The 14,816-nt window shown below is 48.2% G+C and overlaps 1 protein-coding gene across 1 annotated transcript; it reads left to right on the forward strand.

Annotated features, from left to right (window-relative positions):
- The first annotated feature begins 1,129 nt into the window (after positions 1-1,129).
- HEATR9 (HEAT repeat containing 9) lies at positions 1,130-13,832 on the forward strand. The gene is made up of 15 exons (XM_006750051.2): positions 1,130-1,353; positions 2,253-2,302; positions 3,767-3,948; positions 4,207-4,333; positions 4,542-4,598; positions 4,787-4,843; positions 5,524-5,581; positions 5,950-6,080; positions 9,318-9,500; positions 9,912-10,004; positions 10,110-10,229; positions 11,359-11,432; positions 11,920-11,971; positions 12,412-12,498; positions 12,742-13,832. The coding sequence occupies exons 1-15, from the start codon at positions 1,266-1,268 to the stop codon at positions 13,120-13,122; spliced, it is 1,740 nt and encodes a 579-aa protein (XP_006750114.1). The 5' UTR covers positions 1,130-1,265; the 3' UTR covers positions 13,123-13,832.
- Positions 13,833-14,816: the final 984 nt, after the last annotated feature.

Raw genomic sequence — 14,816 nt, forward strand, 5'->3', positions numbered from 1 at the left:
GAAATCAGCTTCCCATTAAAACTCTCCATGCAGTTACCAAGCTGGCTCCTGGTTTGACTGCCTCCTAGAGAACCCTCCTTCCTCGTGAGCATTGAGCAATTAGCTACATATTGAATTTAACTGTCCTGTCTTTTTAGAGTTCTTTCGCAGACTTTCTGTGTGCGACTCCAAGTATTTTATTAGGAGTTCATATCATATCTTTGTAGAATGTTCCCTAAGTTTGGATTTGCCTGGGTGTTTCCTCATAATTCGATTCAGGTTAAACATTTCTGGCAGGGACACCACATGGGTGACACTGGGTTTCTCAGTGCAGCACATCAGGGTACATGTTGGTTTACTGGTGATGTTGAGTCTGATGGCCTGACGGTCCAGATTTTCTTGCCACAGCAAGCTCGCTGATGTGTGCCAGGCACTATGCCAGGCATGGGAGGTTGGCGGGGAGAGAGATGAATGAGCCACAAGCCACAATCTTTAACTTTTAGGCAGATTAAACATATGATAAACACCTAAAGGGAAGCAACTGTTCAAAAAGCTGTGGTCACACTGGGAGTGGGAGTGGCGGGGGGATGACACCACTGAAGGAGGTGAGGCAGGGTGCCTGGGGGAGAAAAGAGATGTCAGAGATGAGACAGTGTTTAAATGAAGTTTGGAAGATTGGAGAGCCAGTTTAGCAGGTAGGAAAGGCCTGACAGGTAGAGGGAACAGCATATGTAAAAGTAGGAGGTACGGGAGGCAGCTCCTTACCACACAGGGAAGAGTTCAGTCTCTTGCAGCCAAGGAGGGAGGTGTGTGTACAAACGGGGCTTTCCCCCTCCTGCCATTTTCCTGATGACTAATCCTAAGAACCATCCCTGCCCCTCCCATGGGCTGATGTGCGCTTGACAGTTCACCAAATGCTTTGACTTTCTTTCCCGTGCATGCCTCACCACAGCCCCTCCGGCTCCCAGACAGGCATGACTTTCCCACTTTTCAGATGAGGAAACGGAAGCTCCCAGAGGTCAAGTGACTAGCTCAAGGCCACAGGCCAGGGGACCCCAGGGGTGGGGGCTGGGGGGGCGGGGCTCAAGAATGGAACTGGAGTCTTCCATTTACCTAGGAGATCTGGTTGCTCAACACTCGGAAGATTCTACCCGCAGAAGCCCCAGCCCCTCACCTGTCCCTCTTGTGCCACAGAGGACAGGTCTCCCCAGCTGTGTCCCCACGCTCCCAACAGCCCTGTATTGCCCCACCTGGGTTCCCTCTGGCCCCACCAGGAGAAGAGGAGGATGGCCTACGAAAAATCAGCTGATCTCTTTGACATCTCCAGGTCCATGTTCAAGTACCCATGGCTAGAATACCCAGAAAGGACCAAAGGTGAGGCTGGAATAGACAGGAACAAAGTCAAGGGTGGGGCCTGGAAAGAAAAGCTCCCTGGCTCCCTCTCCCAAGACGGGGGTCTGGTGAGTTCAGCAAATCCACAGGAAGGGTCAGGGCAGGCCACCGGACACTTGGTGGCTCCCCACGGCCTTCAAGGTAAGTCTCCACGACCCGCAAAGATGGGACATCTGTCTCCCTAGCTTCCGCTCCCACATCTGCACCCTGCTCTCTACCCGACTCCCCACCTTCTGGTCTTTGAAAGAAGTCATTCCCCGTGTCTAGCGCTCTTCCCCCTTATCTATTGGGCTAACCCCGACGTGGATTAAAGACTGAGCCTCTGGGAAACCTTCCCTGATCCTCCCAGCCAGGTTAGGGGCCTCATTTGTATCACCTGTGCCTGTATCTTCCCATTTGTCTCCCTTTGTTAATCACTAGTAAACAATTCTGTCTCACCAGCTAGATCCGTGGTTCTCAGAGTGTGGTCCCAAGACAAACAGCATCGGTATCTTGTTAGAAAGGCAAATCTGCTGAATCTATACTCAGGATGAGTGCCAGAAATTGGTTTTAAGAAGCTCTCCAGATGAATGTGTGGTGATTAACATAACAATAAAAAATTTAAAAAAAAAGAAGCTCTCCAGGTGATCCTACAACACACTCAAGTCTGAGACCCACTGAATGAGACCACTGGTTTTCACCATCAGCTGCACATTAGAATCCTCTGGGGAGCTTTCTGAAAGGCCTAGGCCCTATCCCCAGAGCATCAGATTCAATTAGTCTGATGTAGGGCCAAGGCAGGTTAAAAATTCCCCCAAATAATTCTAACATGCAGCGTTCACTAAATGCTGAATAAATGAATACCTGACTGGATGATTCTTAGCCCACCATTTGTACCACAGAACTCAGAAAAGTCACGGCTCCTGTTCACCTGCCCTTGTCCTGCTACCAGGTAAGACCCCTAACTTTTGCCCCCGCCCCTGGAAGCTTTGTTAAAATGCCAGGGGCAGCCGACTGCCCCTTTCCTTTAAGGCCAGGTCACAGAACGCTTACACTCATCCTTGGGGCTGCCGCTAATTCTGTGTGACCGTGGACAAGTCACTTGCCCCCCGCCCCCGGGGCCTCAGGCGCTTCCTCGGTCACAAGCCAACCCCTGTCCCACTCCATTTGGGGAGTTGCTATGAGCTACTATCTGTAAGGCCCAGGCTTAATGCCGGCAGTGCTTAATAAGGAGTCATTTTTATTCATTAATGCGGGGATCCTCATAGTTAGAGTTGCTGGATAGAATACTGGATGCCCAATTAAATTTGAATTTCAGATAAGTAACTTTTTGTATAAATATGTCCCAAATATGGTATCCAATACCTAAAATCTAAATTTACCTGGGCGTCCTGGTCTTTTTTATTTGCTTGGTTTTCACTAAATCTGACAACCCTACTCATTACGAGTCAATGCTCCACTTTCTGAAATCATGGCAGTCACCTGACAACCTTTACTATGATCTTCTCCATCACCACACTGAAAACCACTGGCTGGAGGCCCTCTTGTTGCTCAGAGAACCGACTCTGACAAAGGCTGGGGCAGAGATAGGAGTGAATTCTAGCCAAATCTGCGGAGAAAGTCCCCTGACCCACCCACCACCCTCCACTACAATCACAGCTGCAGTTTCACGACCGTTTAAGGAAATTCTGCTTTTCCAACTGAACTGTGAAGTTCCACGAGGGGCAGGGATGATAACTGCCTCCCCAGCACCTAGCACAGTGCTTGGCACTTAGCAGGTGCTCGGTGAGTATCTGCTGCATGCCTGAAGGGGCAATAGCCTGTCTTTCCCTTTTTCACTCCACATCTCCCTCACCCCTTGCCTTTTTTTTTTTTTAAGGTTTATTTATTTATTTGTCAGAGAGAGAGTGAAAGAGCACAAGCAGGGGGAGTGGCAGACAGAGGGAGAAGTAGGCAGAGGGAGAAGCAGGCTCCTTTGCCTAGCAAGGAGCCCGATGCGGGACTCGATCCCAGGACCCTGGGATCATGGCCTGAGTGGAAGGCAGACGCCTGCGTCCCACCCCTTGCCTTTTCATCTCCTTGCCCAGATGGCCTTTTCAAAGTGCTTTGAAATCCTCAAATAACCAAACGGTGTACTCGGATTGGCTTACAGATCAACAAGGGCTTCACAATCTTGATCTCATTTGTTCTTGCAACAAGGGCTACAGAAAAAAGGATTATTAGCTCCATTCTGCAGATGAGAAGACGACTGAGATCTTGGTGGGTGAAGTCACTTGCCAAGTCACACAATGGGTCTCTGACTCTAGCTGAGATGAGAGACTAAAGGGCGTCCCTCTCACCTAGTCCCTTCTTATCCTGGTCTTTTTCCTGGCTGAGGAATATCCCCTCCCACTGCTGTGCCATTCACACCCCCCAGATGCCAAAGGAAGAGTTTCCCCCAAGCCCAGAGTGCTGGAGGCAGCACCCGAGCAAGCCACATTCAGTGTCTTACTGCTACTTCAAGAAGCCTGAGATCTACACCCACTGGCACACTCTGTATGATCAGCGACAAGAACGGGATGCCCAGAAAATGCTGCAGAAAATGAGAGATCACCCTAGGTGTGCTTTGCCCCTCCCTATTCTCCATACCCTTCATACCTTCTAGGAAAGAGAGGAAGGAGAAGGAAGGAGTGGGGTAGGGGGTGGGGCAAATCCAGCTTACAGATCCCAGAGAGAAGCCTGGGGTAGGAGGAGGTGCATCTGTCTTCCTCTGGTCCCATCTCTGAGCTGGGCTGAGGACCAAGGGCAGAGGAAAGTTTGTGAGGTACGAGGGAGGGAACAAGGGGACCAAGGCTGCCTATGCAATTTCTCACACAGGCAGCTCAAAGAGGGCATGCCCATCCAAAAATTCCATCTCCCTATGAGCAAGTTGACTATAAAATCTCGGACAGTATCCAAGCCCTCAGACTCTACTGGGAACCCCCTGAAGCGGCAAAGATTAAAGGTCAGGGACCACAGTGGGAGGGAGAATGGGGAGACTCCCTTTCTGTGGGTGCCCTTACCTTGGGCTCACATGATCCTTCAGCCCTCAGTCCCTGCCTACAAAACAGAGGGAGGAAAGGAAAAGGGATTTGATGAGCTCCTCTCTGTTTGAAGTTCTACAACTGTATTTATCCCTTTCTTCCTCTCCGCTGGCTCCCTTGGATGGGCAGGAACTCACCAAAAGCCTGGAATCTCCCAGAGAGCATGAGCAGTTCTATGCAGCACAGGTGAGAGGTGGCAAGGGTCGTGGAGCATGGCCACAGGTAGGAGTTGGCTGAGCTGGGGAGTAGAAAGATGCTTGGGGTGGGGATGGGGGGCAGTGTTCCAAGACAAAACTCCAGCTGTGTCCAGAGGCTGTAACTCATGGGGGTGGTATCTGAGCTCTCTTCCCTTTCTTCCACCCCTGTTCTTGCAGGCTCTGGGATGCCTGGGCGTCAGTGACAAGTTTGTCATAGAGGCCCTGCAGCAGGTGGTGAGTCTAGGGCTGCAATGAGCTCATGAGAGGAGGAAACAGGGTGTGAGGTATGTGGAGCATGGGCACAGGGGCACAGACAAGGCTCGCCAAGGTGCAAGGATGCTGGGTCAGATGCGGTGAGGAGAGAGCTGCCAGTGTGCAGCATGCCCCATCTCATGCCCTTGGCTTTCTTGAAGGGCAGCTTGGTGGGGCTGGGGGAATCTGAAGTTCCCCTCTGTCGAACAGAAAAGACCCTCGACTGAAAAGCAGAAATGAACTGGGACTGAGTTCGTTCTCTACCTTAACTGAATCAATGCCCCGTGCTTATAGGCCAATTTATAATGGGGAACATGCGTTCTTATCCATATTCGCATTTAAATCTTACAAACTGGGAATAGACAGTAGTATCTGTATTTTTCTAATGATAAAATGGAAGCTCTGAGAGTGAGCCAAGTGACTTGCCCAAGGTCCCATGGCTACTAGATACCAGATAGGGATCGGAACAAAAGTCTTACTCCCGAGTTGTGTTCCTTCCATTGCACCATCCTGCCTGTTGTACTCTGTGTTTGAGCATAGAAGGTCACTCTCTAGGCCTCGGTTTCCTCACTTGTAAATGAAAAGTTAAGCTGAAATGATTCTTAACGCTCTGACATTCCATCACCTTACGGCATATCTCCACCACCTGCCTCTTAAATCAGGCCCAAACTGGTCCAGAGAAAGTGAAGTATGAGGCCTGTCGAAGCCTGGCCATGCTGGGTGAGTATGTCCCCTCCCTGAGGGGCGAGTGGGAGAAAGTGAGAAAGGAAGCAGTGCAGCCCCTTTCCCCTTTGGGTAAGGACACCCACTTCTACCTAGCATTTGGCAGGATCTGGGAGCTAACCTAGTACTGTGGGCAGAGAGAGGAAAGTGGAGTGAAAAGGAGAAGAGATTGGGAGGGAGTGGGCGGGTCCCTGGAACTCCAGCCATGCTCAGCCAGCTGCACCAGTGTCCTCGGAGGACGGGCAACACCTGGGGATCCAGTACTTAGAACTTCTGTCTTGAGGGCACAGTGGAGTCAAATGGGTCCTGGCAGAGAGGAACAGTCCCTGAGGCTCTGCCCTGACCCGAGGACCTCCCTTGTCCAGGCTGCCTGAGTAAGCACGTGATCCAGGTTCTCATCACACAGCCGAAGGGGCAAAATGAGGGGCAAAGGATGGATTCTCTGACAGGGCTACGAGCGGCTCTGAACTCCTGGGCTGCTGTCCCCAAAGACAAGGTGATTGGGAGAAGAGTCAGTAACTGGGGCAGGTAGGACAAGGTAATTGATGGTGCTGGCTGGGGTTAGGTCAGGGAGACGGTAACCCCTAGCGCCTAGCCTTGATGGGAGAAGACACTGTCCTCGTGGAGTTCCCTGTGGAACAGCTTCCCTGAATAGAACCGCTGGCAGGGCCACGTAGGAGTCACACAACCCCTGACAAGCTGGCTTTCAGAGCCATGGTCTGTTCATTTCCAAAATGGGGGAGAGTCACACTCATCAGGATGAGCACTGAGTAATGTACAGAACTGCTAAATCACTAAATTAAAACTAATAGAACACTGTACGTTAACTATACTAATACAACACTGTATGCTATTTTTCAATAAAAATTCATCAACAGATTAAACAAAATGGATAGTAATTATAGCATTGTTGAGAAGATTAAATGAGATAATGTATGTAAAGCACCTCGTTCAATGCCTGCGCTTTTTAAATGGTAACCATTATCAACCTTAAAATAACCTACTAAAGAAAAAACCTCTCTCAAGAGGGGAAAGGGATCAAGAGAGTCGCAACACTACTCAAATTTTTTCCTTTTAGAGTCCTCTTACTTTGAGCCCATCACTGTTCCGTGTGAAATAGAAGTCATCATTCATCCATTTACTCAACAAATATATATATTTTAAATCAGCTATCACATGCCAGGCACTGTCCCAGGCCCTTAAGATACATCAGTGAACCAAACAGACAAAGATCCCCTGCTCTTGTGGAGCTTACCTTCTAGTTGGGGAGACATATAATAACCAGTAAACTTAATTATATAGTATGTTAGAGGTGACAAGTGCAGTGGAAAAATTAGGTAGCAGGGTGAGGATGATCAGGAATGCCAAGTGGGGATGGGACTAAGCTGCAGTTTTAAACACAGAAGGGAGGGAAGGCTTCATTTAGAAGGCGTCATTTGAGCAAAGACACGAAGAAGGTGAAGGTGTTAGCCTTGCAGATATCTAAGAGAAGGCATTCCCGGGGGAAGGGCCAATCAGTACAAAGGCTCTAAGGCAGGAGGGTGCTTGGCATGGTCCAGGGACAGCAAGGAGGCCAGTGTGGCTGCAGAGGAGTGGAAATAGAGAAAGTAGTAAAAATGAAGGTAGGTCAAAGTAGTTAACAGGAGACTCAATTATACTAGATCTAGATCGACTAAATCATACTAAATCATTGCTTTCTGGACGACTTCAAGTACTTGGACTTTTACTTTGCCTGAAGTAAGGAACAAAGCAGTGACATAATCTAACTTACATTTCAAAAGGTTCACTCTGCTGTGCTGAGAAGAGATGGGAGGTGGGGGTGGGGTATCAGGTGGAAGCAGGTGGACCAATTAGGGGCTACTGGAGCAATCCTGGTGAGATATAATGGTGGCATGGATCACGGTGGTCGTAGTGGGATTAGTAAAACTCTTGACAGGTAGAATGTGAGCTACAAAAGCCAGTGAGGAAACAAGGATGAAGCCAAGGTTTTTGGCCTAGTGGCTGAAAGGATGGAGTTATTAACTAAGATGGAGAAAGTTGCAAGTGGAACAGGTTTGGAGGTAATATCAGAAGTCCAGTTTTGGACAAGTTATGTTCGAGATGTTACTGGACCTCCAAGGGAGACAGCAGGTAGAGTTGTATGTACAATTTTGAGTTTAAAAGTCTGAATCAGAGAAAGGAATTTATGAGTTGTTGGCATATAGACAGCCTTTAATGTCATTCAATTAGATGAGATCACTAAGGACCAAGTAGGAAATCTTAGGGCATCCCAATATTAAGAGCTCAGGGAGAAGAGGAAGAACCAGTAAATAATGACAGCTGGCCATTAGGTAGGAAGACAACCCAAGAGTGTGGTATTCTGAAAATCAAGTGAAGAACATATATCAAGGAAAGGAAACAAATCAACCACATCAAATAATATAAGGACTGAGAACTGATACACAGATTAACAATGTAGGAATCCTTGATTATCTTAACAAGAACAATTTTGGTGGGGTCATGGCGGTGTAGGTCTGACAGAAGGAGTTTAAGAGTGAACAGGAGGAAAGAAATTAGAGATGGCAAGAATGGACAACTTTCCAAGTTTTGCTGGCAAGGGCTGTAGCTGGCACCAGGGGTGGATTTTAGAAAAAAGAAAAATAATAGCATGTTTCTATGGTCCAGTAGTTAGAAAAATGATAACTTTGAAGAGAGAATAAAGAGTTGTGATTATGTGAGAAGAGATGAGGTCTAACACACAAGTGGAAAGACTAACTTTAGACAGATGGCCAGAGTCTATACTAATAAGAGCAGGGAAGAATATATGGGTGCAGGTATTGGAAAGAAATAGTGGTAGGTGCCTCTGGAACTTCTTTTCCAGTTGCTTGTATTTGCTCAGTGAAGTAGGAAGCAAGGTCATCAGCTGAGAGTTAAGAATGGAGGAAGAAGTGTTGGAAGTTCCAGAGGACAGGGTGTGAATCAGGAGGGTGGGAAAAAGAATTGCCCATGGAAAAACAGTATGGTTACTAGGTAGCACTAAGGGTCTACACGAGGTTTGTGTTCACACATTCAAAGCAAGATCAGTCACCATAACTGTGTGCTTTTATCCAGGAAGCGCAGGCACAGAGTAAGTCGAGAGTTGACTACAACGAAGCAAGAGGAGGTAAAGGAGTTGAGTGAGGCAAGCAAGTGACTATAGTAGGACCATGGAGTTTAAGCTGGGTAGAGAGGGAAGAAAATGAGGAGCAGTGAAAAGGTGCTCAGTGGACTGTTAATCCTTGTGGAGTCCAATAATTATTGGCAAGATAGGAGCTGGAAAGATAGGAGGTGATGGTCAGAGAGTGGGATCCATGAAATGGAGATCATGGAGAAGTCACAGTAATGGATAATGATAAAAACCTCTCTGTGAAAATTAATGGCTTACATAGAATGGAGGACAAGGACAAGATTATTGGAGAACAGGAGTAGGATCAATGACATGTATATTTTTTAAAATGTCAGGAATTAAGATAGCAGAAGTGTTCGAGAGTGACAGTCATCCATCCACAAGATAAAGTCGTAGAGAAATGAGATAAGACCTAGGAGCAAGTAGAGGAGAGCAAAAATAAGGGGAAGTGGGTAAAATAATCTGAGGACATGAGATTCATTCTGGGGAGGAGGGACAATGCTCTGGAAGTAGCAGTGAATTGCCCTCTTAACAAAACCTGGCTGAAGACATAGTCCCCCCGCCCATTTCACTTCTTGTCTCCCTCAGAGGACTCAAGTCGGGGATGAAGAGAAGTTGGTACCTGTGCTGCAGATGCTGATAAATAAGTCATCGAATGAAGCAGCTCTGGAGGCAGCCCTGTGCTTGGGTTTCCTGAGGCCCTGCAGCAACATAGCCCAAGAGTTCTTGTTGCAGTGCCTGAGCCAAGGGTCCAAAACCCAGCAGATGAAGGTGTGAAGGGCAGGAGGCTGGGCTCCCTGGGGAGCACTGGGGAACCAGAGGCCAGTGCTGACTTTGGTATATATAGCCTGGACCCCGTCATACTCAACCAGAGAAAAGAAGCTTCAGCAGGGAGCACTGCGGGGCCCTGTGTGTCTATGAATATGTATATGCATGAGTATGGGGTCACATAGATGTGTAAGTGTACATGTCTCTGTATATATTTGATTTGTATGAATGTTCATTTATAAATGTGCACATATGTGCACACATGAACTTAGGTTCTCACTCAAAAGGCGAAGAGGCAGGAGATGGACCCCATCTGTTCCCCATGAGTTTTAGGCTCAGTCCTCAAGCCTACCTGGCCGTCCAGATGCCTCTTGGCCCTGTACACCTCACCCTACCCTGCCTGCCCCCCCACAGGCACTCAGGATGCTGGTCAAGATGATGCATGTACACACAGCCACAGTCACCAGGGCCATCCTAGACCAGCTGTGCTATTCTAGTGTCCTGGAGGTAAGCTCTCAGACTGCCTAGGACCATTCCTTCTCCAGCACTAGCACAGGGGTGAGGGATAAGGAAGAGAGCCTATCCTTTATACCTTCCCACCTCTGCTCTCAGCACCGCTTTGAAGCCACCCAGATGCTCAAGACCATTGGGCTGGAAAAGATCCAGGCACAAGGGATGGAGGGATTCACATTTGACCTGCTCTGGAGGAAGACGTATAATGAACCTTTCCTTGTAAGTGAGACCAAAGCTCCCAAGCCCAGGCAGCCCAAACCCGCCTCCTTTCTCTTCTCTGAAGACCTCCCCCAGCTTGGCTCCCACCACACTGCCCCACAAAGTATCATATTCACTCTAAGGCACTAAAGCACTCCCTGTTCCCCTAATACGGCCCATGTTTTCAAGCCACCTTGCTTTTGCTCAGACAGTTCTCTCAGCGAAAAGTGCCGAGTCATCCCTCCCTCCCTCTGCAAGGTGAAAAATTTGCCTGATGCTATTATTCACTCCTCCCTCCTTCTGCCTGTCACAGTGACTGCTCCTGCAAGGCCAGTCCAAACACCTTCTATGGGAACCTTTCCCAAATCACCTCCAACAGAATGAATCCTGCTTTCCTCTGTGTCCCTTTGCTTTCATCTTTTTGTAGCTTGTTACAGAACCAGCCACAGAACTTCTAAAGACATTTTTCTAAAATGTAAATCAGATTTTGTCTCACCTCTGTATAAAACTTTTCAGTAGCTCCCCAATGCCCTCAGGAAGGCTTACATTGCCCTTCACCACCCAAGGCCTGCTTCCCTCTCTAGCTTCATCTCTCCCCACTCCAGCTCAGGGCCACACACCAGCTATGCTTAAAATGACCTTGTCCTCATTTATACCTGTTATCCCAGTGTAATTCCTCAGAGTGCCCCACTTTGAAGAGTCTCAGTGTGGTTACCTAGCTAAACTGAAATATTTTCTGTTCCCCAACCTCTGTATGCTCTCTCCTGCCTCTAAGCTTTTGTACATGCCCTCCACTCTGCCCAAAACGTCATCCCGCCCCCAGCCCTCTACTGGTTAACTGCCATCCACCCTTCAGGCTTCAGCTGAGGCATCACTTCTTCCAGCAAATCTTGCTGATACTCGGACTGAGGAGACCCTCCTATGTTCACCCTATAGTTAGTTCAGTTGTAACACTTAAAACAGTAGTGTGACTGCCTACTCACTTGTCTGCTTCCCCTACCAGACCATGAGTTCCTCAACACAAGGACCATATGTAGCACAAGGTCAACATTCGGTAAAGGTTTGTGAGCACTTCAAGGTACACTCCTGTATTCTTTTTCTCTTAAGGTGGGACAACAATTAAGGTTGTCCCACCTTAATTCTTCTTCAGGCTATGAGGCAGGCTGTGGCTGAAACTGTGGAAGAGCTCAAGATGAAGCCTACGATGATGAACTTGGTGGAGGCGTGAGTGGCTCCGGCTGGGAGCTGCCAGAGCCAAATCCCAGGCTGTGGGAAAGGGGCACAGGGTCGGAAAGAGCTGAGAATCTGATCCCAGTTCTTACTTCTCACTTGCCCATGCCCCTGGCCAAGTCACTTTTTGACCCCTAGGATTTTTCTTTATCTGTAAAAGGGGGCCGATAATACCTACCACTCAGGGTTGCTATAAAATATAAGAGCTCAAATTAAGATGAGGACATGAAAGGCATCTAAAGAAGGTAGAGTTCTGGACAGATGTGAGTCCTAATTGTCATTCAGTGCCTCCTGGCAAATTGCAGTACCTGCCTTTCCCTTCCTAGCCCCTTTCCTGACCCAAGTAACAAGAGGGAGCAATTGATGAAATTAGCATCACTCATTGACCTTAAGCCTGACTCACTCTGGGCTGCAAGAAGAAACAACCAGCCTTTCTCCCCTACCGTCTAATTGGATAACACACTCATTCCCTTCTACATAGGCAACTGATGAACTCAAATGCCACTGCACGCCAGGAAGCAGTCATCTCTTTGGTAAGGCCAGCTCTGCTTCTCTGGCCAGATGTGTTGGTGGCCAGGGGAGTAGGCAACTGAGCACAATTACTCAGCGGCAGAAAGGGCTATAAAGTTTGGGGAGGTGTGCTGGCTTGTTTTAGAATTCTGGCCCTACCAGGAATTCAGGGGTAACCTCTTCCTCAGGATTGGAGGTATGTGGGATAAGGGACAGGAGATGGGTATAAGAGATGTTGCTTAGAATTTGCAGGAATTGTCTTGAATCTTCCTGGTGAACAGTATGCACTGGAACCCAATGCAGTGGTCCCAAAAGGGAAAGAAAGGGATACCTCAACTGGGGAGCTTTAACGCCCCCTCTCTCCAGGCCACAGGGTTATCAGAGGGGGACTAGAATGGAAAAGAGCACAGATGTGCATCTTCCTAGGCTGGCTACTTAGTCACTCTCATTCTGCCTCTGCCAGGGCGTCCTGGGGATCCGCAACCCACAAGTGTTCCACTTGCTCCTGGACATGCTAGACACAGAAAAGAGCCAGGCTGTGAAGAAAAGCGTAAGGCATTCCCGCCCACCTCCTCCACTTCCCTACCCCTCCTCTAAGCCTCTCCCACCCATCCTCACCACTTCCTCTTTGTCAGGAGGGAGGAAAGGGGAATGAGCCTCGGACATTATCCCTTGACTTCATTTCTTGGGGCCATAGCGGCCTGTGGCCAGAGCACCCCCTCCCTGGGGCGCCCCCTCCGCTCCCAGCCTTAGCCTGAAGTGAGCCAGCCATAGGACCTTTGTTTCAATGCAGCTACAAGAAACATTAACTCTCTTGGCCTCAACTGATCCCTGGATCCAAAACAAGCTGAAGAACAAGGTTCTCTTTGTATATGAGGCACTTAAGACTAATGAGGAGGAAGGGCCTACAAGGTTCCGGAAAGAGCCTGAGAACCCAGAAGAGTTAACTATCCAAGACTTTCAACTTGCACAGCTGAACCCCTTGTTTATTGCAAAGTCCAGAGCCACATCAGACCAACAGAAAAAGCTGAGTGCCCAGAGACGCTCTGCCTTCTACCTCACCTCTGCCTTCCCACCCTGTTTCTCTAAACCGAAACACAAGGAACCAGCCACAGGGCCCTGGGTGCCAAGGATCAGGAAGCAGCTCCAGATTCTTGCTAAAACCTCCCAATAGGTCAGTTCTTCGGCCCAAGTCCCCACTCTCTCCCTGAGGTTGCTTCTCAGGCTCCCCTGAGAAAACAATCTATACCTATCTTCCATGAATAAATGAGTGTCACTCCACCTATCACTGCTGGTCCCTTTGTCAGAGGCTGCATGGAAACTCAGGTCTCCTCACTCCTGGTTGAGTGTTAATTCACTCAAGCCACATGTCCTTTTCACAAAGGGAAAGAGCCAGAGCTGCTCTAGTGGCCAACCTGCCTCCCTAAATCAAGCCCTTGTTTATGCCCAGAATTTGATGAGCCTCTGCCCAGAGTGGGCTACAGAAAGGAAAGTAGGAGAAAATCCTGGAAAGCTTGGCTCTTGGACCATTTCCTCTTACTAACTTGTTGCTCCTCACTACCACTTCCCAGTGGTCAGGAGGTAACGAGGCTATACTCAAGACCAACCATCTCTGCTGTCCCTTCGCCACCTGCTTTCTGCCTTCCTGAGGGCCGTGCCCTGTGACAGGCCCTATTTACTCTCTAAAACTGCTTCAGTTTTCTCCCTTGTTTGTTCTAAAGGCTTGTTTCCCTTTGCCAATAGGACCTGCCACACCAGTCCCAACAATCTACATCCTCCATCAAAAAGAAAAAGCCCAGACTTTGTGTAGTCAGAAAAATCTGAAGTCTAAATCCTAGGGTCCATCACTTTCTTGAACTTTGACTTTGGACAAGTTAATCTTTGTTTCCTCACCTATAATAAAATGAGAGTAATGTACACTACTTCAGAGAGCTCTTCTGAGGAGTAAACAATAATATAAATCCTAATAGAGTGCCTAGCATCACATAGTAAGCACTCAAATGTGAGCTGCTTTTCTCTTTTCCTCTCTTCAGTGTTGTCATGTGAGCCTGTGACCACCAGAGGTTAAAAACGTCCCGCCACCCCTATTAATTCCCCCAATCTGATTGAAGTGATCTAATGTGAGGTCAACTTCTTCCCATTAAGCAGAAAAAGGTCAAAGTAAAATAGATTCTCCTTTCCATTTCCCCACACTCCAGGTTCTAGAGTAGTCCAGTTCTTCTGAATCCAACATGGTGTGTGTCACTCAGATGTATCTTCCTACCTACCCCACCACTTCCAGATACATGTTTTGCCTCATAGAGTTGTAAGTAAAAACCAAGAGTAGTGAAACTATTCTGGAGTAAAAGCACCATTGCCTCCACTAGTGTGGCACAAAGACCAAAGATGGCAAAAATGATCTTCCTCTCTTGCCCACTCTGCACCTTTGGGCCAATGAACAATCTAACCCAAATTTCCCTGGGCCTTAACAGCCTGTGGGTACAAACAAGGGCTTAATAACTACATAATTCAGGCTCTCAACTCCTACAAAATCCTGCCCACAGATCTCCAACCCCTGCTCCTCCTCCTCCATATTTCTGGCTCTCTAGAGGATGGTCTTATTACTTGACCAGATACCAGTCTCTGCTCAACACCTCAATCCTAGTTTCATCAATCCTCATATCAGAAGACTTAAGACAGCACTGAACATAAAGCTCTGCAGACATGTATCATATGACCTCACTGATTTGAGGAATTCTTAATCTCAGCAAACAAACTGAGAGTTGCTGGAGTGGGGGTGGGTGGGAGGGATGGGGTGGCTGGGTGATAGACATTGGGGAGGGTATGTGCTATGGTGAGCGCTGTGAATTGTGCAAGACTGTTGAATCT

Source organism: Leptonychotes weddellii, chromosome 15 (genome assembly GCF_054177405.1).
Source record: "Leptonychotes weddellii isolate Sample4059 chromosome 15, ASM5417740v2, whole genome shotgun sequence".
Taxonomy (NCBI): Eukaryota; Metazoa; Chordata; class Mammalia; order Carnivora; family Phocidae; genus Leptonychotes; species Leptonychotes weddellii.

What these genes read in the sequence shown, in the direction of transcription:
- HEATR9 (XM_006750051.2), top strand. Translation starts at nt 1,266, where the DNA reads ATGGCCTACGAAAAATCAGCTGATCTCTTTGACATCTCCAGGTCCATG. An exon ending in ATACCCAGAAAGGACCAAAG is followed by an intron (nt 1,354 to 2,252) that starts GTGAGGCTGGAA and finishes TTTGTACCACAG; the next exon opens with AACTCAGAAAAGTCACGGCT. An exon ending in TGAAGCGGCAAAGATTAAAG is followed by an intron (nt 4,334 to 4,541) that starts GTCAGGGACCAC and finishes TTGGATGGGCAG; the next exon opens with GAACTCACCAAAAGCCTGGA.